The 24511-nt window shown below is 59.1% G+C and overlaps 2 protein-coding genes across 4 annotated transcripts; one reads left to right on the top strand and one right to left on the bottom strand.

Annotated features, from left to right (window-relative positions):
• Positions 1-164: 164 nt before the first annotated feature.
• On the top strand, positions 165-11971 carry NDUFS7 (NADH:ubiquinone oxidoreductase core subunit S7). Of its 2 annotated transcripts, XM_032179061.2 has the most exons (8): positions 165-294; positions 4168-4204; positions 4877-4945; positions 5187-5292; positions 6909-7088; positions 7157-7203; positions 9384-9472; positions 11782-11971. In XM_032179061.2, the coding sequence occupies exons 1-8, from the start codon at positions 279-281 to the stop codon at positions 11877-11879; spliced, it is 642 nt and encodes a 213-aa protein (XP_032034952.1). In that variant the 5' UTR covers positions 165-278; the 3' UTR covers positions 11880-11971. The 2 variants fall into 2 exon arrangements, with proteins under 2 accessions (XP_032034952.1, XP_058284295.1); XM_058428312.1 differs by lacking the exons at positions 165-294; positions 4168-4204; positions 4877-4945 and having other exon boundaries at positions 5029-5292.
• A 1759-nt stretch (positions 11972-13730) lies between these two features.
• Positions 13731-18684, bottom strand: GAMT (guanidinoacetate N-methyltransferase). Of its 2 annotated transcripts, XM_032179058.2 has the most exons (6): positions 18422-18684; positions 16656-16801; positions 16387-16450; positions 15998-16065; positions 15788-15898; positions 13731-14084 (listed from the first exon to the last, which is right to left on the bottom strand). In XM_032179058.2, the coding sequence occupies exons 1-6, from the start codon at positions 18600-18602 to the stop codon at positions 13944-13946; spliced, it is 711 nt and encodes a 236-aa protein (XP_032034949.1). In that variant the 5' UTR covers positions 18603-18684; the 3' UTR covers positions 13731-13943. The 2 variants fall into 2 exon arrangements, with proteins under 2 accessions (XP_032034949.1, XP_032034948.1); XM_032179057.2 differs by lacking the exon at positions 13731-14084 and having other exon boundaries at positions 14398-15898.
• Between the last annotated feature and the right edge of the window lie 5827 nt (positions 18685-24511).

Below are 24511 nucleotides of genomic sequence, written 5' to 3'. Positions count from 1 at the left end.
CCCTCCTGGAATAACAAGAAAATGAGTGTCGCCTCTGTTTTTGTCGGTCCGCCGTAGACCCGCGGTCCCCATGTGCACACTCCGATGACCTTTCCGTCTCGGGTGATCCGGGGGTGCACGGCGCAGGCACGACCACGGAGGCCGAAAAGCGCAGCGGAACCTTCCGGCTCCAGGTTCCGGTTTCCGCATGCGCTCCGAGTCGGTTTGGGCGACGGTCCCGGGAACCCGGAGCGCTAAGGAGAACGGACCTCAGAGGTTGTCTGAAGGCCGAGGCCAAGATGGCGGCGCTGTCAGGTGAGCGCGGCACCGGCGGCGGGTGTGGGGCCGCGCGGGTCTGGGGCCGGAGGAGCCTCGGGTGCCGTGGTGGCGTCGGGGGTCGGTGCTGGCGTCGTGGCCGCCGTCCTCTCCGGGCTTCTCCGAGCCGGCCGCTTCTCGGGCTCCCGCCCGGCTTGCGATGAACGGTCTCCGCTATTGCGTCCAGGGTACGGTCGGGGAAACCGAGGCCCGGCAGGTCATGACGCAAGCCCCGAGCCTCAGGAGGGCGCTCGGGGCGGAGGCTGGAGGGTCCCCATTCACGTCCCCGAGACCAGGGCACGGTCTGCAAGGCTGCCCTTGAGATGTCCTGGAGAAAGCGGGGCCTGCCTGACAGGCTGGGAAACTGAGGCCCATTGAAGGTCCTGGAGGTCACAGGGCCGGGCCTGGGAAGGAACAGGACCCAGGGCATCCACGCCACCCTGCTGGACCCTCCACCTCCCTCCCCACCCCTGGGAGGTAAGGGCCTCTCGCAGAGCCTGTCCTGCTCCAGGGACTTTTTTGGGATGCGCTGAAGCCTGCGGAGCCCTGCTCAGATAAACTTATCAAATGCATGGAATAAAATCCATAGAATTGCAAGGAAATCAGTTACACGGAGAGGCAGTTATTAAAAGATTGTCTTGAAACCTGATTGGCGACTTAGTAATCTAAGTGCTTCCCTTATGAACGCGATCTAGCGGCAGGTCTAATTACGACTGTGGTTTGGAAGGAGTGAGGAGTTGAAATGAGGCTTTGATGATACGGCAACGTCTGCAGCCCCTGCACCATGGCTAGGAAACATCTGTGATTCCTCTTGGTGAAAAGTTACAGGTCCTGCTAATACTGCCGTATTTTGTTGCCTATGCTAAGAATTTTTTATTGTATTTATTAATTAAGACAGGGTCTGCCTCTGTCGCTCAGACTGGAGTGCAGTGGTGCCATCTTGGCTCATTACTGCCACCTGTGCCTCCCAGGCTCCAGCGATTCTGGCACTTTAGTGTCCTGTGTAGCTGGGACCACAGGTGTGTGCCACCATGCCTGGCTAGTTTTTGTATTTTTAGTAGAGATGGGGGTCTTGCCATGTTGCCCAGGCTGGTCTCAAACTTCTGAGCTCAAGCAATCCTCCCACCTCAGCCTCCCAAAGTGCTGGGAGCCACGGCACCCAGCCTACGCTGAGAATTGAATGAAGGGCTAATTTTCCATAAGATGCTGGTGACAACAAAGACATATTGTTTTTTATTCCAAGCAAATTCACAGTTCTGAATCCTCACCAGGCCCCTTGTTAAGAATGCCTAGCCCATGGCACGGTGGCTCACGCCTGTAATCCCAGCAGTTTGGAAGGCCAAGGTGGGCGGATCACCTGAGGTCCGGAGTTCGAGACCAGCCTGACCAACATGGAGAAACCCCGTTTCTACTAAAAATACAAAATCAGCTGGGTGTGGTGGCACATGCCTGTAATCCCAGCTACTGGAGGGGCTGGAGCAAAAAAATCGCTTGAACCCGGGAGGCAGAGGTTGCGGTGAGCTGAGATTGCACAATTGCACTCCATCCTGGGCAACAAGAGTGAAACTGCATCTCAAAAAAAAAAAAAAAAAAAAGGCTCGGCATGGTGGTTCACGCCTGTAATCCCAGCACTTCGGGAGGCCGAGGTGGGAGGATCCCCTGAGTTCGAGAGTTCAAGACCAGCCTGATCAACATGGAGAAACCCCGTCTCTACTAAAAAATACAAAATTAGCTGAGCATGGTAGCAGGCGCCTGTAATCCCAGCTACTCAGGAGGCTGAGGCAGGAGAATAGCTTGAACCTGGGAGGTGGAGGTTGCAGTGAGCCAAGATTGTGCCATTGCACTCCAGCCTGGGCGACAAGAGTGAAACTCCGTCTCAAAAAAACAAAAACAACAACAGCAACAAAAAACCCCTGACCCAGAGGCACAGAATCCCACAGATCACCTCAGAGGCTCTCAGATGAGCATTTCCTCTGTTAGGAGCTTATCCGAAGTCCTGAATTTTCAGCTTGGGAAACTGACACCTGGAGTGGGGCAGCTCCCACCGGAGACTGGGGCTGGGCAGTTAGCCTGTCTGCTGTGCCCAGCCTCAGGCATGCCAAGAAGTAGGTCACAGGCTTGTGTCCTTCAGAGAGTTGCGGCCTGGACGGGGCCATGGGAAACAGCAACCCTGGATGAGGCTAAGGCTGGGGTGAGGGAGGGGCTCAGAGGCAGGAGAAGGCCCCATGGATCGCTGCATTCAGGGGCATCAAACCCTGGCCCTGGCCCCTGGAGGCTGCCCACAGCCTCTCCATCAGGCCTCACCTCACCCACAGCAACAAAGTACCATCACCTGGGCAGCTTAAACAGAAGCTGATGTTCTCACAGTTCTGGGGGCTGGAAGGCCAAGACTAGGGGGTCAGCAGGGTTGGTTCCTGCTGAGGCCTCTCTCCTTGGCTTGCCCGTGGCTGTCTTCTCCCTGCGTCTTCCCTCTGTACGTGTTTATGTCCTGATCACCTTTTCTTACAAGACATAAGTCATATCGGATGAGGGCCCACCCTCATGACCTCACTGTACTTTATAATGACCCTTTATTTATTTTTTGAGACGGAGTCTCCCTCTGTCACCCAGGCTGGAGTGCAGTGGCGCACCCTCTGCTCACTGCAACCTCTACCTCCCGGGTTCAAGTGATTCTCCTGCCTCAGCCTCTCGAGTAGCTGGGATTACAGGTACCTCCTACTACACCCAGCTAATTTTTGTATTTTTAGTAGAGACGGGGTTTCACCATGTTGGCCAGGCTGGTCTCAAACTCCTGACGTCAAGTGATCCACCTGCCTCAGCCTCCTGAAGTGCTGGAATTACAGTCGTGAGCCGCCATGCCCAGGCATTAATGATCCCTTTAAAGACCCCATCTCCAAAAGCAGTCACATTCTGAGGTCCTGGGGTTAGGGCTTCAGATGCAGGTCGGGTGGAGGGACATAGTTTAGCCGTCACCAGCACCAAACCTGCCTTTCTGGCTTCTTCCTTGCGAGCCAGGATTCCTTGCACCTCCAGGCATTTCCTCCTGCTGAGTGCCCCGGGGTGTGGCAAGGCCCTGTTCTGGCCTCAGCCTTCGCCTTGGGAAGGCTCTCCCAGGAGCCTTCGTGCAGGCGTGTTCCCTCCTCTGCGCTTCCTTTGAGGCTGGCTCTTCTAGGGGTGCTTTGCTGTGTAGGTTGACGTGGGCAGCGCCCTCCCTGCTCAGCAGACTGCAGATTCCTGGAGGATGGGGCCTGTGCTGAGCTACGTGGGAAACCCCCGCGCACCAGCTAGGGCCTGGAGCACCCAGCACACGCTTGTCATGCACAGCTGAGGCCAGGATGAGCACTGGGTGCCCAGGGAGGCCCTGGCATTGCTGGAGTGACAGGCACCCCACAAGCACGCATAGATGGAGATAGAACCGGGTGCCGGCAACCGGAGGACCTGGGGTGCTGGTGTAGGCGGGACGCCCCGGGTATCTGAGCTGAAACCTGCCTCATGAGAAGGGGCCAGCGGTGTGCAAGTGTGAGGCGGGGTGTCCCCCGCAGGGGAGCAGCCAGTGCGGAGGCCCTGGCACAGGAGAGCGGCATGTGCCAGTGAAGATCACCAGGGCGGGGAGACGGGGCAGCGTTTGGGTTCCTTCCGGGGCCATGGGGCCTCAAGCAGGGGACCAAGACTCGCTCACGTTCTGAAAACCCCCTCGTTACCTAACGTTTGTTAAGTGGTACTCGAGTTGGGGTCAGAGCTCGGCCGTGTGGGCAGGAGCCTGACGGGGAAGTGCCTGGAGGCCGGCCCTGCGGTCCTTCCAGGGATCCTGACTCAGTGGTCCCTGGTGCTGCCCGCAGCTCACTGTCCCCACCCCTGTGGTCCTCTCTGCAGCTCCTGGCCTGCGCGGCTTCTGGATCCTTGGTCTGCGGTGAGTGCCTGAGTCTCCAGCCCTCAGCTGGGAGGGGCCTTCAGCAGCGACAGACGAACGGGGCAGGGGGTGGGGGGGGGGGGGCCTTGTTGAAGGTCACGTGGCATGTTAGGGACAGGATGCAGGTGACGGTCTGCACGCTGCCCGTGATGTGCCGGGACCCTCCCTGGGACAGTCCACGCAGTGGCAAAGGCTGGACAGTCAGGAGGAAAACCCTGTGGGCCCGGCTCAGTGCCGTCAGAGCTCACCGCCACCTGGGGTGGGAAGGCATTCTGTGAGCCCTGTGCAGATGGCAGCCAGGGGCAGGCCTCCTGGAGACCCAGGCAACTGACGGGGTGGTGAGGGCGTGTACCCAGGGATCTGACCTTGGTCACGTGTGGAGGGCCTGGTGCCAGTTTCCTTCTGCGGATGATCCTGGGACCGTCCTTGGTTGGACACTGTTGACCTGCTGGGTACCTCACAAAAGAAATTCCATTCAAGTCTGGGCCATCACTGGGGGTCAGGGCGATGGCCACACGGCCCCAGGGGCTCTGGCCAGCGGCCCAAGTGCTGACAGGCAGAGGCGAGAGCAGTCTCGCAGCAGGGAGGGGAGAGGCAGGACAACAGTGAGTGCGGCTGGGGGAGCTGGAGGGGCCTGGGATAGCCACTGACCCACGTTCCATCTCCCGGCAGCTCCAGCGTGGGCACAGCTGTGCAGGCACGAGGTGTCCATCAGAGCGTGGCCACCGATGGCCCAAGCAGGTGAAGCTGGCCTTCTGGGGGAGGTCGTACCCCCGCCCGCCCCACCCCCATCCCTGCCTCATTTTCTGCATCAGTGCCGCAGCCACTGGGGTGCCTGGATGGGGCAGGGAGGGGGTCGCACATCCCAGTCCCTGACCTCATGTGGGTCCAGGCCTCTGGCAGCGGCTGTGGGGGCTGGCATCCGCCTCTGGGAAGCACCTGCGTGGCTGACGCCTCCTGTGTCCGTGTGTCTCTGTGCCAGCACCCAGCCTGCCCTGCCAAAGGCCAGAGCCGTGGCTCCCAAACCCAGCAGCCGGGGCGAGTATGTGGTGGCCAAGCTGGATGACCTTGTCAACTGGGCCCGCCGGGTGAGTGTACTATGAGCTGCAGGCCGTCCTCAAGCACCAGGGCCTCTCTGCACACTCACAGGCACACACATACACAAACGTACAGACACGTACACACACAACCCATGCATGCACACTCACATGTGCACATGTGCATGCAATCTCACATGTATGGACAGATGTGTGTACATGCACCACACACGCACACTCATGCACACACATGCACATATGCACACACGCACACTGACGCACACGTACACGTGTGCGCACACATGCACATGCACACATGTGCGCACACATGCACATACATGCACACGTACATGCACACTCGCACTCATGTGCACACGCACACATGCGCACACATACACATGCACACGTGTAGACACGCAGACTCGCACACGTGCACATATATGCACACATGCACACTCACCCACACACATGCACACACGTACTTGTGTGGACACATGCATGTGCACCTATTGGCATGCATGCACACAGGCACACTCACTGATGCACACACACCCCTGCAGCCGTGGAGCAGGGTGGACCCTCCCGGAGGCCCCTGTGCTGGCCTGGTGGCCTGTGGTTCCATCTGAGGATTCGGAGCCTGCTTGAGATGACCCTCTCCCTTTCCGTCATTCTCTTTCTGGCTTCTGTGTGTTCCTCTTGTTTCTCTTTTAAGGTGAAAGCAGTGTTTTAAGTTAAAAGGAGTGCGTGTGAAGGCAGTAGATCCTTCTCAGTATCTGTTTAAAGCCTCCCCTGCCTGTGGCGCCAGCCCCCACGCAGCCCCTGCCATCCCCCTGCAGCGTGAGCACGTGCAGCTCCCTCCAGCTCCTGCGGCACTTGGCGCGACAGCCCGGGTTCAACAGTCCCCCATTGATGGACGTTCACTGTTTCCTTTTGTTTTTTGTTTCCTAAACAATGCCACGACGAACGTCCTGCCAGGGCCGCAGTGGTCGAGACAAGGATGCCCACTGCAGGATAGTTTCTAATAGAGGGAACCTGAGACATGGCCAGGGGCCGTCCCAACACAGGCTCCTAGCGGGCAGGTGGGCCTGGCCATTTCTGCCCGGGCAGCCCTGCCTCGCTCTGTAGCCTGGCCCTGTCACCCGCCAACACATGCAGCAGGGCCCCTGCCAGGTCTCAGAGCCGCGTGTAGGGAGAGCCAGAACCATGGGGGAAATGAGAAGCCACAGAGATGCAGGAGCGGGGAGGGAGTGGCCCAGGAGATCTGAGAGGGCTTCCTGGAGGCGTCGCACTTGGTATGCGGACCCAGATCTCGTTAACGGAGAGAGTTCCCGGTTAGACCTGCGCTACTCGCCTGTAGCCCACGCGCTCAGAGAGTGGCTGGAGACCCCTGTTGAAATGGTGGGACTTAGGATACACTGGGTTCGAGGAACTGTGTGATGAAGACAGGTCTCACCCATTTCTATTTTATTTATTTGAATGTGGCTGGTGGGGCGCGCTTTACAACTCTTGGGGCCCGGAGGCCACCTGCAGGAGCCTCTGTGCCTGTCACCTCTGCCGGCTGCCGCCCCGGGACATGAGTCGGGGGTTCTAGGTGTTCCACGTGGAGTCTCATGCTGGGCCACGCGGGGCTCCGGGGGTGGCGTCTGACCCGAGCCCGGCCTCTGCAGAGTTCTCTGTGGCCCATGACCTTCGGCCTGGCCTGCTGCGCCGTGGAGATGATGCACATAGCCGCACCCCGCTACGACATGGACCGCTTCGGCGTGGTCTTCCGCGCCAGCCCACGCCAGTCCGACGTCATGATCGTGGCCGGCACACTCACCAACAAGATGGCCCCAGCGCTTCGCAAGGTAGGCCTCGTCCCCGCCGCCCGGCCGCCCCCAGAGTGAGCTGCGCACGGACCCCGCCTCTCTTCCAGGTCTACGACCAGATGCCGGAGCCGCGCTACGTGATCTCCATGGGGAGGTGAGTGCAGGGCGGGGCGTCTCCAGGGACGGACGTAGCGTCAGTGCTGGCCTGGCTGTGCCCTAATGGCGCTTATCAAAAGTGTCATTTACATTTAGTGAAATCCCACGTGGTCCCGGCGCTGCCCTTCACCCTCTCGGTGCCTCCACCCCAGGCAGATGGGCTGGCGGGCCTCTCGCCAAAACGATTCCTCCCATCCACCCCCACGCAGCAGACCCCACATTCCACCCAGTTCTCTGCTTTACTCACACATAAGTGATGACAGGTGCTGTAGATAGTTTTATAATCTCAGCGTTCTAACTTGCCATCAGTTTTTTTTTCTTTTTTTTTTCTGAGACAGAGTCTAGCTCTGTCACCCAGGCTGGAGTGTGGTGGAATGATCTTGGCTCACTGCAACCTCCGCCTCCCAGGTTCAAGCAATTCTCCTGCCTCAGCCTCCCAAGTAGCTGGGATTACAGGCACGCACCACCACACCCAGCTAATTTTTGTATGTTTAGTAGAGACGAGGTTTCACCATGTTGGCCAGGCTGGTCTTGAACTCCCTCAGGTGATCCACCCGCCTCGGCCTCCCAAAGTGCTGGGATTATAGGCATAAGCCACCATGCCTGGCCTTGCCATCATTTTTAGTCATTTCACCATAACACTGAAAGGTATTTAGTCTCCTAACATTTTAAAACATTTATTTATTTATTTATTTATTTATTTATTTATTTATTTATTTATTTATTTAAAGACGGAGTCTAGCTCTGTCGCCCAGGCTGGAGTGCAGTGGCGCGATCTCGGCTCACTACAACCTCCGCTTCCCAGGTGCAAGTGATTCTCCTGCCTCGGCCTCCCGAGTAGCTGGGATTACAGGCGCCCGCCACCACACCTGGCCAATTTTTGTATTTTTAGTAAAGAAGAGGTTTCACCACGTTGGCTAGGATGGTCTTGATCTCCTGACCTCGTGATCCACCCACCTCAGCCTCCCAAAGTGCTGGGATTACAGGCATGAACCACTGTGCGGCCAATATTTATTTTTATTTTTTAGAGACAAGAGTCTCACTGAGTTGCCCAGGCTGGAGTGCAGTGGTGCAGTCATAGCTCACTGCAGCCTTGAACTGCTGGGGTCAAGCGATCCCCCAACCTTAGCCTCCCAAAGTGCTGGGATTACAGATGTGCTCCACTGTGCCTAATTTTTAAAATTTTTGTAGAGATTGGGTCTTGCTAAGTTTACCCTTTTAAAGCGAGCAGTTCAGTGGTTTTTAGGCCACCACCTCTAATTCCAGAACATTCTCATCACCCCCAAATGAACTGCTGTCCCCATCAGCAGTCACTCTGCATCCCCTTCCAAGCCCTGGTGCCCACACCTCCCCTCCCTGTCTCTGTGGATGGGCCCATCCTGGACATTTCACAGAAACAGGATCACACACTGCGTGGCCTTCTATGTCTGGCGTCTCTCACTGAGCGTGACGTCCTCAAGGTGCATCCGCGCTGTGGCCTGTGTCCGAGCCTCGCTCCTTTTCTTGGCTGAATAATATCCCACTGTGTGGACGTATTACTAATCTAATTCTAAACAATTAATTAGAATATTCCAGAGTTTTCATAATCATCTCCCACTGCTGGGCATTCAGGTTATGTCCATGTTTACGGCTGTGGAAAGCAGTGCTGGGAGTGGAGTCTGTGTGGCCGCCTGGGGTTTCCAGCTGCCTGCCCCGGGTGGACCCCAGCACCTTGCTGACAGAGCCAGAATCGGGCGAGGGTCTCCCGTGAGGCTCAGCCGCCCCATAGACAGGGGCTGGGTGTTGGCACTGTGGCTGTTTGAAGTGGCTTTTTGTTGACACATGTGATCTGACACTTCTCAGCCCTGGGAATCGATGGTCAGGAGCCCCCTCGGGAGGGGAGCACTTTTCCCCGAGTTATCAGCCACGTGTGTGCTTGCGCCCCACTGGTTCCACAGGGGCTCTGGGAGCCTGTGTGTGTTTGCTCATTGCTTCTCCGTGACAAGTTCCAGCCTCATTGGTGCCCGGCCTGCAGTTGAAGGCGGGTGGGGATGGGGTGAGGCCTCGTGGAGAGAGGGTGGACGGGGTGGGTCCTCGGCAGGTGCTCCTCACGGTGCCTCCCGACAGCTGTGAGGAGGGAGAGTGGAGGGTGGGCAGGCGGGTCCTCAGCACACTCCCCTCACGGCACCTCTCCCACAGCTGCGCCAACGGAGGAGGCTACTACCACTACTCCTACTCGGTGGTGAGGGGCTGTGACCGCATCGTGCCCGTGGACATCTACATCCCAGGTAGGCCGGGATGGAGCTGGGGACAGGGCCAGTGCCACACGGCGCCCGGCGGCCCAGTGAGGGAGTCCCACAGCCCCAGCAGACAGCGGGCTTCCCCATCCTACAGACGGGCCGACTTGGGGCTCTGCCTCTTAGAGGAGCGTGTGCCCTATGAGAAGTCGGCGATGTATTCAGGCATCAGAGGGAGCAGAGGGAGCAGGGGAGGCTGAGTGGAATTCCTGACACTCGCCTGGTTTACAGCAGTTTCATATGGTCCTGCCTGACAGAAACCAAAGACCTGCAGTTAGAAATACCAAGACAGAAGGCTCCTGGAGGCCAAGACACCGTCCCGCGCCCTCAGCCTTACAGAAGGGCACGCAGGACTCCCTGGGACCCGGGGTGGCCGGATTTGGCAAATGCAGACGTGGGAGGCTCAGTTTGTCTGTGAGGTTAGGTTGAGTTTGACCATCAGGAAAACAATTAGTAGTAATTGTTTAGTATAAATATATCCCAACAATAGTTGGGCTATAGTGACACTAAAAAAGAGTATTGGGCCGGGCGCGGTGGCTCACACTTGTAATCCCAGCACTTTGGGAGGCCAAGGTGGGCGGATCACGAGGTCAGGAGATCGGAACCACGGTGAAACCCCGTCTCTACTAAAAATACAAAAAATTAGCCGAGCGTGGTGGTGGGCGCCTGTAGTCCCAGCTACTCGGAGAGGCTGAGGCAGGAGAATGGCGTGAACCCGGGAGGTGGAGCTTGCAGTGAGCCGAGATCGCGCCACTGCACTCCAGCCTGGGCGACAGAGCGAGACTCCGTCTCAGAAAAAAAAAAAAAAAAAGGAGTATTGGCTGCATACCTGAAATTCACACCGCACCGGGAACATTCTTTATTATCTGGTGATCCCTTGGGACTCTTGCGCCTCACGTGGTCCCACGAGGGCCACCCCCCCGGAGCGGTAGTCAGGCTTGGAGGTGGCGCTCGTGTGGGACAGGGGACAGAGGTCCTGTTCTTGGCCACCCTGTGTTGCGGCATTAGCGCATGCGCAGAGAGCCCAGCCCCGAGTCCTGAGTCTGGAGAGTTGGGCAAGCGAGAGGCATGTCCCGGCACCTCTCAAAAGTGGAGGAACAGGCTCTGACTTTGGATTCCACTTCCCTGGAAAGGGCATTGATTTGCTCAGCATTCTGCATGGTTCAGGTTACCTGGGGGCAGTGGACAGGGCAGCCTGGGCCTCCCCGTGACTCTCGTCAGCACAGAGAAGTCCATCCCAGGGTCAGGAGCTCAGCCCATGCCCCTGGCGTCTTCCCCTGCAGTGCAGACCAAAGGGGCAGGTTGCGAGTGTGGACTGTGCTCCTCCCTCCCTGGTGACGATGTCTCCTCCTCCCTGGTGATGTGTCCTCCTTCTGGTGACTGTCCTCCTCTCTGAGGATGTGTCCCTGGGGACTGTGCTCCTCCCTCTCTGGGGACTGTGCTCCTCCCTCCCTCCCTGGGGACTGTGCTCCTCCCTCCCTGGTGACTGTGCTCCTCCCTCCCTGGGGACTGTGCTCCTCCCTCTCTGGGGACTGTGCTCCTCCCTCTCTGGGGACTGTGCTCCTCCCTCCCTCCCTGCGGACTGTGCTTCTCCCTCCCTTGGAGCAGCCTGGACTTGCCAGAGCTCTGCCAGGTGGGGCCTGGCCGCCCTTTCCCAGGCCCTGCAGTGGCCTTGTCCTTTCCCACCTGTTTCCACTCCTGCTGTCCCCGTTGGGCCCGGGGCTTCGTCCTCTTGCTCAAGCCCTTTGCTCTGAGCCTGTGCAGCAGCCGGGACTGGGGGATCCCCAGCAAAGAGCTCCGGCTTGGGGCTGAGAAAGGGGGTCATCGGGTCCTCGTGGAATACCCAGGTTCTGGGCCACCTCCCCTCCCTCCACCCAGCCTCCCTGCCTCCATCTCCTCCACCAGCCTCCCTGCCTCCATCTCCGTCCAGGGCAGCCCCGGGCCCTGCTCCCCACTGCTAAGTGTGTTTTTGAGCGCTGGCCGCCATGGAGTCCTGAGGGCTGGGGCCAGGGGCCGGCTTAGTGAGGTCAGCGTCTTGTCCAAGAGGTTCTTGTGACAGCCCGGGATGAGCCACAGGTGGAGGGCAGTGGGGCCTTGCCCAGGGGAGGACCCCACTCTTCCTGCAGGGACCTCCCCTGCGCCAGCTCCCAGCCCCTGGCCTCTGCGCCCACCCAGGGCTGCCAGCCTCCACCTTCAGAGGCCGGCACGGGAGACCCCTCAAAAGCCGAGCCGGCTGCGCTGTGCACGTGGTCACGCAGGCTCCGGCTGCAGGGAGGGAGACTGAGGCAAGGTCCCCGCAGGCTGCCCACCCACGGCCGAGGCCCTGCTCTATGGCATCCTGCAGCTGCAGAGGAAGATCAAGCGGGAGCGGAGGCTGCAGATCTGGTATCGCAGGTAGCGCCGCCACCGGAGCCTGTCGCCGTCCTGTCCCCAGCCTGCTTGTGTCCCGTGAGGTTGTCAATAAACCTGCCCTCGGGCTGCTGCCTCCTAGTGTGGTGTGTGGGTGAAAGGAGCCAGGGGCCGGGCGCGGTGGCTCACGCTTGTAATCCCGGCACTTTGGGAGGCCGAGGTGGGTGGATCACGAGGTCAGGAGATCGAGACCACGATGAAACCCTGTCTCTACTAAAAATACAAAAAATTAGCCGGGCGTGGTGGCGGGCGCCTGTAGTCCCAGTTACTCGGAGAGGCTGAGGCAGGAGAATGGCGTGAACCCGGGAGGCGGAGCTTGCAGTGAGCCGAGATGGTGCCACTGCACTCCAGCCTGGGTGACAGAGCGAGACTCCGTCTCAAAAAAAAAAAAAAAAAAAGAAAGGAGCCGGGGAGGTGGGGGGATCACAGACCCCCTGCGGCGTGCCACCCTTGGGTTGGGGGCGGTGGGAGCAGAGCCGGGGGCAGAGATGGGCACTGTGCCTGCCAGCAGGGTCCTTTCCCGCTGCTCTGCAAAGACTGGGGTGGACATCGTGGCCCAAAGTCCCGAGCGTGGAAGGCGGCACACCCATCCCTCCTGGGAGGGCCCTGACTCAGTCTCCCTCTGTGCCTTAAGGCAGGCTGAGCAAAGCCCGTCTGAGCCTGCCCTGGGGTTCAGAGTGTGGCCTGTGTGTGGACTTGGGCAGGTCGCCACGGCCCTCTGGCCCATTTCCAGGCGGTGGGATGGGCTGGTTAGCCGAGGGCTGGGGCCAGGGAGATGGGGAGGTGGTACCTGGTCCAAACCAAAGGGCTGCAGGGCAGGGCTGTGAGCCTCACAGGCTGTCTGACCCCACTCTGGGGACACCCTCTCCACCCAGGGCTTTCGGGGGACCCTGGCTCCACCCCACCAGCCCCTTCATCCGTGGACGTCCAGTCCTCATCAGGGACGTGCACTGATTTAGCAAATGTCCCATCTTCCTGTGTTCAGCGCCACATGCCACCGGTGCTGGGGACCTCGCTCTGCCGGCCCACCTTGCATGCCTGCTGCACACCAGAGACAGTTCTGGGGACTGGCAGTTATCATGGGCCAGGCTGGGATGGGGCCTGGGAGACTGGGGCGGGGGTGGGGAACAGGTGCCCAGCCCAGCCGGGTCAAGCAGCCTGGAGGCAGGACATGCTGGGGTGGGGACAGGGCGTCAGCCAGCGGAACAGAAGCCTTGGGCCAGAGCGCAGAGCGCAGGAGCCGGCCTTCTCTCAGGTCAAGGAGGTCAGTGGAGGGGTGGGCAGGACGGCCCCAGGAAGATGGGCGGGCTGCACCCATGTGGATGCAGGGGGCAAAGCGGGAGGCATGGGGTGACCAGCTGGGCACAAAGGCACGGACAGGTGGGGCTGCCCCCGCAATGGGCCCAGCGGAGGAGGCGATACCTCCCGAGAGGAAACCACATCTGGAAATGGGAGGCTCAGGCTCGGGGCATGGGGCTGTCAGCAGCCACGCCCCTCCTGGGGCGGGAGGAGGGGGCCTCAGGGTGTGCCGGGCCGGGCAGAGAAGTGGGTTCCTGCCTGGGGTAGGCAAAGATCCTTGTCTCACCCACACCCCGGCCGTGGTGCTGCCACTCTCTGAGACCCTGACCTAGTTACACCCTTCCCTGACCCCGCTGCAAAGGGTCAGGTGGCTTTCGTCTGAGGAAGGGACATCAGGCATCAGCTGGAGATGTCTGCCATGGGCAAGACAGTGGGGGGGGGGTCCTGGGGCCGCTCAGAAACCTGGAGGGGAGTCACCCACTTTTCCTGTGTCCGTGGGATGGGCGGGAGGTGAGGGAGCAGCCACTGGAAGTAACAGTCGCACACTCACTGCCGACTGGCCAAGCCCAGTGCCGGCGTTTACTTCACCTCGGGGACCCTGCAGCGGGCAGCAGTGACCCTCACAGAGAAGCTGGGAAACTTGCTGGTGACACACAGCTGGGATCAGCACGGGGCTGGTGCGACAGCCTGGGCTCCCAGCCAGGAAGACACAGAGGAAGGCATGGGTGTGGCGTGGCCAGGCCGGGGTGGGGGCTCAGCCCTTGGTGACCAGGGGCGTGATCATCTGTGGGAAGGCGTAGTAGCGGCAGTCGGCCGGTGGGACCAGCGCCATCACCTCGGTACGGATGTTCTCCCTCCGGAAGCCGGCCTCCAGCAGCGCGGGCACCTGTGTCTCCTGGTCGGGGATGGCGCCAGGTCACCTCTGAGGGCCATGAGGGTCACGTGCAGCCTGGCGCCCACCCCTCATTGAAGAGCGTTTACAGATGGCAAGGCCCAGATGGGCAGCTGCAGCTCCTGTGGGCACGTGGCAGGGCAGCCCTAGAAGCCCAGGAGAGAGCAGGAATCTCCAGCTCCCCAATGCGGGCAGCAGCTTCCGGGCTGTCCTGGAACCCCAGCTCCACACTCGAGCCACCCCCGGGGCACCTACTCCACAGTTCTCCAGACCTTGCCAGTGTGGTGGGTGGAGCCAAAGAATCACAACAGAAAAAGAACACAGGCCGCTAGTTCCCATTTTGGAAGAAAAGCTGCCCCAAGGGCCACAGGCATCCAGCTGGCTCTCACAACAGCGGCCCAGGGCAACCACATAGAGCCCTTCTCAGACAGGCCGCCTCCACCAGGCGGAGGGAACAGCGAGACAAGCACTGCTGAACCAGCGAAGACAGCCAGGTGGAGGCGGCCGGAGGGAGGGGAACACGCGGGGCTTGGGCTGAACCACAGGGCACTGGGGAGCCATGGGAGGTTGTTGAGCTGGTGAGGGACTTTGATTTCCATTTTTTTTGTTTTTGTTTTTTTGAGATGGAGTCTTGGTCTGTTGCCCAGGCTGGAGTACAGTGGTGCGATCTCGGCTCACAGCAGCCTCTGCCTCCCAGGTTCAAGTGATTCTCATGCCTCAGCCTCCCGAGTAGCTGGAATTACAGGCGCCCGCCACCACGCCTGGCTAACTTTTGTATTTTTAGTAGAGATTGGATTCCGCCACATTGGCCAGGCTAGGCTCAAACTCCTGGGCTCAAGTGATCCACCCGCCTTGGCCTTCCGAAGTGCCGGGATCACGGGTGTGAGCCACCACGCCCAGCCTGATTTCCTTTTTTTTTTTTTTTTGAGACGGAGTCTCGCTCTATCGCCCAGGCTGGAGTGCAGTGGCGTGATCTCGGCTCACTGCAAGCTCCCCCTTCTGAGTTCACGCCATTCTCCTGCCTCAGCCTCCCCCCGAGTAGCTGGGACTACAGGCGCCCGCCACCACGCCCAGCTTATTTTTTGTATTTTTAGTAGAGACGGGGTTTCACCGTGTTAGCCAAGATGGTCTCAATCTCCTGACCTCATGATCCACCCGCCTCGGCTTCCCAAAGTGCTGGGATTACAGGTGTGAGCCACTGCGCCCGGACTCATTTTTTTTTTTAAGTTTCTTTCTTTTTTTTTTTTCTTGAGACAGGGTCTGGCTCTGTTGCCCAGGCTGGAGTGCAGTGGTTCGATCTTGGCTTACTGCAACCTCTGCCCCCTGGGCTCAAGCAGTCCCCCTACCTCAGCCTCCCAAGTAGCTGGGAGTACAGGCACACGCCACCACGCCCAGCTAGTTTTTTGTATTTTTTTTTAGTTAAGATGCGGTCTTTCTCTGTTGCCCAGGCTGGTCTTGAACTCCTAGGCTCAAGCGATCTGCCCACCTCGGCCTCCCACAGTGCTGGGATTACAGACCTGAGCCACTGCTGGCAGCCACCCCGCCAGGCAAAGGACTTTGATTTCTAAATGAACCAGCACAGTCCAGCCCACCCAGGGGGTCAGGAAGGGACCCTCCCCAGGTAGCAAGGTGGCTCCAGCAGCCCGTTCCCACCCCCATCCAAGGTCACTTCCTGGAGACCCATGGGGAACTCCAGGTGGGCGCACCTCAAACATGATGGTGATGTCTGAGTACTTGGACTTCATCAGCTCCCCCCAGGAGGTGAGGTTGCAGTAGGTGAGGACGCCCCCCGGCTTCAGCAGGCGAAAGGCGTGGTTCTGTGGAAGGGAGTGGCCAGTGGTCAGGACGGAGGTGGGGTGTGGGCAGAGGGGCTTCCCCGAGGGCCCCCCGCATCCCAGCGAGTCAGAGAGAACCACCTTGATGAAGTTGAACTGGTGCGTGTGCCAGGTCTCCTCGGAGAGTGGGTATGTGTCGTACAGGATCCCTGCACAGGGGACAGAAGCCCACTCGGTCAGAGCCGGGCTCAGCGCCTCGCCCAGCCTCACCCGGCTCATCCCCGAGCGGGTGGAGGTGCAGTGAGACGGTAGAGGTGGGGCTCCCACACAGGCTTGACAACCCCGAGATCGCCTCCAGGGCCCCTCCGTGAGCATGCCCATCCCCGGTGCCCTGCCAGCCCCCACAGCCAGGCCCACACCCACCTGGGCTCTGTCCCCCCAGTGCACATCAGAGGGCCCCCCACAAGCAAAGGAGGGGCTGCAGTGGAGCTGGGGAGGCCCACCCTGTGATACGTCCCCTCACCCCTCACCATCAAAGTGACCGTCAGGCAGGGTGGGCGCCACATCCTCCCACAGGCCTTTCAAGGGGACGACCTTGAAGAGGGGAAAAGAAAAAGAGATGACAGGGTACAGAGGTCCCCAAGATCTCCCCACCTGCAGAAAGGGAGCGGCCAGGGGGACTCCCGAGAGAGAAGACCACCTCCTCCACCTCTGGCAGCCCCAGGCCCCCAACCCCCAGGAAGCAGTGCCCTCACCCCAAGGAGTGGGGTTCCTGGAGGGCCTGCGGGCAGAGGGGCACCTTGTGTGTCTGCCGCGGGGCCCAGTCCTGGAGCCGCTGGAAGACGCCGTCATTGCACTCGATGATCCAATGCTCATCAATGGGCGCCTCCTGCACCTTTGACGCTGCGATGGCCATGCCAAAGCCCACCTCCAGGACCCGGCCCCCTGGGCAGACACAGGGCGCCCGGCATCACTAGGTGGGCCGGGCTTAGGAGGCTGCCTGGAGGAGGGGGCACAGGGCAGGGCAGGGCAGGGCTGGGGAGACTGCCTGGAGGAGGAGGCACAGGGCTGGGCTGGGGGTCTGCCTGGAGGGGGTCGTGCAGAGCAGGGCTGGGGAGGCTGTCTGGAAGAGGGGGCGCAGGGCTGGGCTGGAGAGGCTGCCAGGAGGAGGGGGCCCAGGGCTGGGCTGGGAAGCTTCCTGGAGGAGGGGGCCCAGGGTAGGGCAGGGCTGGGCTGGGGAGGCTGTCTGGAGGAGGGGGTGCAGAGCAGGGCTGGGGAAGCTTCCTGGAGGAGGGGGCCCAGGGCTGGGCTGGGGAGGCTTCCTGGAGGAGGGGGCACAGGGTAGGGCAGGGCTGGGCTGGGGAGGCTGCCTGGAGGAGGGGGCACAGGGCAGGGCTGGAGAGGCTGCCAGGAGGAGGGGACGCAGGGCAGGGCAGGGCAGGGCTGGGGAGGCTGTCTGGAAGAGGGGGTGCAGAGCAGGGCTGGGGAGGCTTCCTGGAGGAGGGGGCCCAGGGCTGGGCAGGGCTGGGCTGGGGAGGCTGCCTGGAGGAAGGAGCGCAGGGCTGAGTTGGGGGTCTGCTTGGAGGAGGGGGTGCAGGGCTGGACTGGGCTGTGAGTCACATTTGCCACAGGACGGGAGGGCACCCTGGGCCAGCATGGACAGAGGCGGGCGGAACACAATAGTCCTGAGCGGGAACAGCGTGGGCCCTGGCCAGCGGCCAGAGAGAGGATGACCAGCCAGGGAGGCCGAAGACGGCCGCTTTTGGGGCCAGGCCTGTGGGGAGGCGAGAGCCTTGGACTTTGAGCCCAGCCCACGCTGTTTGTCCCGGGTCCCTTATCTCTCGGGTTGGTTACTTTTCTCTCCCCCTCCCTCCATCCGAAAGTTGGATTTGCAAGAGTGGCCAGGCAAGACCTGGACTTGAGACTATCTGGGAGGGGAAGGACTGGTCCCCAGTGGGCCACACATGGGCCCCCCCTCAATCCTGATTGGCACTGGACACTGGACGTGCCCATTTTCAGGGTGGGAACACTGAGGCCCGACCCCTGGATGGGGCCTGTGTGGGGCCAGGGAGTCCTTTCTCAGCAGCCCTAAGCCTCTGACGCCAGGCAGGCCAGGGCCACCCCGGGGACAGCTGTCTCCCTGAGCTCAGCTTTCCGGCTGCTATTCTTAGCCGGCGAGTCGGGGCTGCTGTCCCAGGCAGGCAGAAGGGCAGCCTCTCCCTGGCACGACCCCTTCCTCCCGACCTCAGACAGGGAGCTGGGGACCCGGTTCCACCCAGTTTCACCCAGGTCTCACGTTTGAGGTCCCCATCCGGAGAGCGGGGGGCCTCACTCCCCCTGGAGAGGAAGTTTCTGGTATTTAGGCGGCGCCTAATGTGTGCGGGCCCCACGCCCGCGGCACTCCCCGTGAACGCCTCCGTGTGCCCCCACCTGCAGCTCCACTTCCCAGGCGAGGAGATAGAGGCGCCCCAGCGGGAGGGTGGGCTGCAGAGCCCCCGGGTCGGGGCAGCCCCGGCCTCAGTTTCCCCTGCGCCCCTGGGGCGGTGCAGGCCGGGCGGGGGCTACCTTTGGAGGCGGCGGCGGCGGCCAGCGCGTGCATATAGGGGGTCTCCCAGCGCTCCATCACCGGCTTGCCCAGGATGCGCAGGTGCGTGTCCGCCGCGTCGTAGGCCGCGGGCGCCGCCCCCCACGCGGGGCTGCAGTTCTCGCCGGGCGCGAAGATGGGGGTCGCGCTGGGGGCGCTCATGCTGCAGGCTGGACGGCGACCCGACCTCGATCGCGCCGCGCCCGGGCCCGCTCCCTGCAGAGCCTTGTGGGCCGGGGGCGGGTCTAACAGGCTCGGGGGGCGGACCCGCGAGAGGACGCGCGCGGCTCCGGGAGCGGCTTCTAGCGGCGGCCACGCGAGAGGTGGCGGGAGTGGGGTAGGGGCCCCCGCCGCCCCCTCCCCAAGGAGCCTCGGTGCCTCCTCTGCGGAGCGGGCACCGCAGCCCCGCGCCCGGGGACGCGGACCTGCAGGCCGGGACCGGAATCCCCGCCTTGCCGGTTACGTGCCATAGTTTTCTCGTCTGTCAGCCCCGCAGAAAGGCCCCCTCCTCGCTGGGGTGTCAGAATCTGAGGATCTTCCAGGCGCTGTTGGAAGTGCTTTAAATGTTTAAAATCATTTAATGTTTAGAAGATGCTACAGTGAGTTCTATCCTTTTTTGATACAGACAAGGTCTTGCTATGTTGCCCAGGCTGGTCTCAAACTCCTGGGCGCAAGCGATCCTCCCGCTTCAGCCTCCCAAAGTGTTGGGATTACAGGCGTGAGCCACCGCCCCTGCCAGGTTCTATGATGACTGTCGTTTGTCTGCCTTTCTTTCTTTCTTTCTTTCTTTCCTTCCTTCCTTCCTTCCTTCTTTCCTTCCTTCCTTCCTTCTTTCCTTCCTTCCTTCCTTCCTTCCTTCCTTTCCTTCCTTCCTTCTTTCCTTCCTTCCTTCCTTTTTTGAAAGCAAGTTTATTAAGGAATAAAAAAGAATGGCTACTCCATAGACAGAGCAGCCAACTGTCAGTTTACAGATGTGGAAACTGAGGCTTTGAGAAGCAAAGCCGGTGGTCCGGTGGCCACGAGGGTGGAGACCCAGGATGAGAGCTCCGATGCCCCCCTTTCATGAGCCCATGTCACACCCCCATAGGCTGGGGGTCATCTGAGACCCTGGGTCCCTGATGGGGGGCTCTGCCCAAAGGCGCCTCTAGTTCTGGATACCAGGACTCAATCCCAGCAGTGCCCTTGCCTCGGGCGGCCCTGCAGCTGGGGTGTGCGGGGGTGGAATTAGGCCTCCCCCAGCCCAGGGTAGCCCCTTAGGGTCAAGCACATCCCCCGCCTGTTTCCTGGGGGCCCCCAAGCCCGCTGCGGTGGCGTCTTGGCTCTGATACTCGGTTTCCTTCCCCCTCTGAACGTGGGGCCACAGTCATGAGCCCTGAGCGCTGCCTGCCTGCCTGCCATGCGCCCTGCACGGGTTAACAGGTGCAGTTATTACGCCCATTTAACACATGAGGGAGACTGAGGCCCGGAGAGGTTGAGGTTCACGGGTTGCAGCAGAGCCAGGGTGTGAACGCAGGCAGCCTCTGAAACAGCTCCCACACGCGGCCTTCCCTGCGTCACCTCGTCTGGGTAGCTGCCTGCCCCATCACTGCCTGCTCAACACCTCCACACGTCCCTGCCACCTCTTGCACAGCTCCTTAGCCCCAGGCCTTGGCACACGCTCTTCCCCCTGCCTCGACAGTCTCTCTCCTGGTCAGGCCGCTTTCTCGTTCTGTCTCAAGCTGAGCCCACGTGTCCTCTAGGAGACACCCCCATTCTGCCCCAGGACAGGCATGTCCTGGTCAGAAGCTGTTTGTTTGTTTTTGTTTTTCTGAGACAGTCTCACTCTGTTGCTCAGGTTGGAGTGCAGTGGCATGATTTTGGCTCAGTGCAACCTCTGCCTCCCGGGTTCAAGCGATTCTCCTGCCTCAGCCTCCTGGGTAGCTGTGATGACAGGCGCCCGCCACCACGCCCGGCTAATTTTGTTTTTTTATTTTTAGTAGAAACGCAGTTTCACCATGTTAGCCAGGATGGTCTCGATCTCCTGACCTCGTGATCCACCTGCCTCGGCCTCCCAAAGTGCTTGGATTACAGGGGTGAGCCACCGCACCCGGCCAGAAGCTGTTTTCTCTCTCTTTGGTAGTTCACTAACGGAAGGTATTTCTTCATGGTCCTAGCGTCCCTCTCACAGGGCTGTCAGTGATCCTGGCACGCAGAACATGCTTGATAGGCTGGTTGCAGCAGCTCCCACCTGTGATCCCAGTGCCTGGGGGAGGTGCAGGGGCTCAGGCCTGTGATCCCACCACTTTGGGACGCCAAGGTAGGAGGATTGCTTCAGTGCAAGAGTTAAGACCAGCTTAGACCACACACAGAGACCTGTCTGTACAAAAAAAAAGTTTTATTTTTATTTATTTATTTTTTTGAGACGGAGTTTTCGCTCTTGTCGCCCAGGCTGGAGTGCAATGGCGCGATCTCGGCTCACTGCAACCTCCGCCTCCTGGGTTCAAGCGATTCTCCTGCCTCAGCCTCCCGAGTAACAAGGATTACAGGCATGTGCCTCCCCGCGCGGCTAATTTTGTATTTTTAGTAGAGACGGGGTTTCTCCATGTTGGTCAGGCTGGTCTCGAACTCCTGACCTCACGTGATCCACCCGCCTCGGCCTCCCAAACTGCTAGGATTACAGGCGTGAGCCACCACGCCCGGCCAAAAAAAATGTTTTAAAAATTAGCCAGGGCCGGGCTCGGTGGCTCACTCGTGTAATCCCAGTACTTTGGGAGGCCAAGGTGGGCAGATCCCCTGAGACCAGCCTGGCAGCATGGTGAAACCCCATGTCTACAAAAATACAAAAATAGCTGGGCGTGGTGGTGGGCACCTGTAATCCCAGCTACTCAGGAGGCTGAGGCAGGAGAATCTCTTGAACCCGGGAGGCGGAGGTTGCAGTGAACGTCACACTCAGTGAAATAAGCCAGTCACAACAGGACAAATCCTATGTGATTCCACTCCTAGGAGGTCCCTGGAGTCCTCAGATCCACAGAGACAGAACGACAGAACGTAGGATGGTGGGGGGTGCCAGGGGCTGGGGAGGGGACAAGGAGTGAGTATTTCATGGGGCAGAGTTTCGGTTTGGGAAGATGAGAAGGTTCTGGAGAGGACGGTGGTGATGGTTGCACAACAGTGGGAATGTGCTTAATGCCACTGAGCTGTGCACCTAAAAATAATTAAAATGGGGCCGGGCGCGGTGGCTTACGCCTGTAATCGAGCACTTTGGGAGGCCAAGGCTGGCGGATCACCTGAGGCCAGGAGTTCCAGACCAGCCTGGCTAACATGGTGAAACCACATCTCTATTAAAAATACAAAAATTAGGCCGGGCGCGGTGGCTCACGCCTGTAATCCCAGCACTTTGGGAGGCTGAGACGGGCAGATCACGAAATCAGGAGATTGAGACCATCCTGGCCAACATGGCTCTACTAAAAATACAAAAAATAAGCTGGGCATGGTGGCGGGCGCCTGTAGTCCCAGCCACTCAGGAGGCTGAGATAGGAGAATGGCGTGAACCCAGGAGGCAGAGCTTGCAGTGAGCCAAGATCACACCACTGCACTCCAGCCTGGGTGACAGAGCAAGACTTCGTCTCAAAAAAAAAAAAAAAAAAAATTGACCAGGCGCAGTGCGGTGGCTCACGCCTGTAATCCCAGCACTTTGGGAGGCTGAGGCGGGCAGATCACCTGAGGACCTGAGGTCAGGAGTTCAAGACCAGCCTCAACATGGAGAAACCCTGTCTCTACTAAAAATACAAAATAAGCCGGGCGTGGTGGTGCATGCCTGTAGTCCCAGCTACTCGGGAGGCTGAGGCAGAATTGCTTGAACCTGGGAGGCGGAGGTTGTGGTGAGCCGAGATCGCACCATTGCACTCCAGCCTGGGCAACAAGAGAGAAACTCCATCTCAAAAAAAATAAAATAAATAAAATAAAAACAAAAATCATTAAAATGGAAAATTTTATGTCACATATATTTTACTACACGAAAAAAAGGGGACCAAAACTACATACCGTGGTTGGATCTGTTTATAGCCACACTGGGAGTAAATTCAGATCAGTATGTGCACAGCCTTTTTCTCGTTGCCTTTGCCCTGGGGTGGAAGGAAGGAAATGAATGGGGAAGAGGGAGAAGCAGAGAAGTAGGCTCTTCTAGTTCTTTCTTCCTTTCTTTCTTTCTCTTTCTTTTCTTTTCTTTCTTTTTTTCGAGGTGGGGTCTCGCACTGTAGCCCAGGCTGGAGTGCAGTGGCGCAACCTCGGCTCACTGCAACCTCCACCTCTCATGATCAAGCGATTCTCCTGCCCCAGCCTCCTGAGTAGCTGGGATTACAGGCGCCCACCACCACGCCTGCCTAATTTTTGTATTTTTAGTACAGACAGGGTCTCGCCATGTTGCCAGGCTGGTCTGGAACTCCTGACCTCAGGTGACCCGCCCACCTTGGCCTCCCAAAGTGCTGAGATTACAGGTGTGAGCCACCATGCCCTGCCTGTATTTTAAAAAATATATTATTATTATTTTTTTTTTTCTTGAGACGGAGTCTCGCTCTGTCGCCCAGGCTGGAGTGCAGTGGCACAATGGTTCACGCCATTCTCCTGCCTCAGCCTCTCCAAGTAGCTGGGACTACAGGTGCCCGCCACCACGCCCGGCTAATTTTTTGTATTTTTAGTAGAGACGGGGTTTCACCGTGGTCTCGATCTCCTGACCTCGTGATCCGCCCGCCTCGGCCTCCCGAAGTGCTGGGATTACAAACGTGAGCCACCGCGCCTGGCCAAACCTGGCTGATTTTTGTATTATTATTATTTTTTTTTGTAGAGATGGGGTTTCGTCATGCTGCCGAGGCTGGTCTTGAACTCCTGGGCTCAAGCGATCCTCTCATCTCGGACTTCCAAAGTGCTGGGATTACAGGCATGAGCCACTGCATCCGGCCAGTTTTATTTTAAATGGGGTTTTAGTCCCAGCTACTTGGGAGGCTGAGGAGGGAGGATAGCTGGAGCCCAGGAGTTCAAGGCTGCAGTGAGCTATGATTGCATCATTGCACTCCAGCTTGGGCAACAGAGTGAGACCTCGTCTCAAAATAAAAGAAAAAAAAGTGTTTTGTTTTGTACTATTTGCTTGTGATCTTGTTCCTTGTATTTTTTTTTTGAGACAGAGTCTTGCTGTGTCGCCCAGGCTGGAGTGCAGTGGCACGATCTCGGCTCACTGAAAGCTCTGCCTCCTGGGTTCAAGCAATTCTCCTGCCTCAGCCTCCCGAGTAGCTGGGACTACAGGCACCCGCCACCACGCCCAGCTAATTTTTTGTACTTAGTAGAGACGGGGTTTCACCATGTTAGCCAGGATGGTCTCGATCTCCTGACCTCGTGATCTGCTCGCCTTGGCCTCCCAAACTGCTGGGATTCCAGGCGTGAGCCACTGTGCCCGGCCCTTTTTTTCTTAAGAGGGAGTCTTGCTCTGTTGCCCAGGCTGGAGTGCAGTGGCACGGTCTCGGCTCACTACAACCTCTACTTCCTGCGTTCAAGCATTTCTCCTGCCTTAGCTTCCCGAGTAGCTGGGATTACAGGCGCCCACCACCATGCCCAGCTAATTTTCTTTTGTATTTTTAGTAGAGACGGGGTTTCACTATATATGTTGGCCAGGCTGGTCTCGAACTCCTGACCTCAATTGATCCTCGGCCTCCCAAAGTGTTGGGATTATAGGCGTGAGCCACCTCACCCGGCCTTGTTCCTTGTATTTATTTAATTCTGTGATGATGAATAAATCAAACGATCAGGTTGTCAATGGGCTGTGAGATTAAGGAGAAAAGCAGTAGGCAGCACGTAGCCGGTTTTACAAAACCCTGCGGGTCACCTGTTTACTACCGTCAGCCTAGACGGTTTTTCCACCTCCTTCTGCTGACATTGGAGGACGGGTATCATTCTTTTTGGGGGGCCGTCCTGTGCACTGCAGGGTGCTGAGCGGCATCTCTGGTCTCGACCCACTCCATGCCAGCAGCACCCCGCACTCAAGTTGTGACAACCAAAACCGTTTTCAGACATTGCCAAGTTATCCCCTAGGGGGCAAAGTC

This window comes from Hylobates moloch, unplaced genomic scaffold (genome assembly GCF_009828535.3).
Source record: "Hylobates moloch isolate HMO894 unplaced genomic scaffold, HMol_V3 SCAFFOLD_15, whole genome shotgun sequence".
Lineage (NCBI taxonomy): Eukaryota > Metazoa > Chordata > Mammalia > Primates > Hylobatidae > Hylobates > Hylobates moloch.
This window is presented reverse-complemented; position numbering and strand designations above follow the sequence as displayed.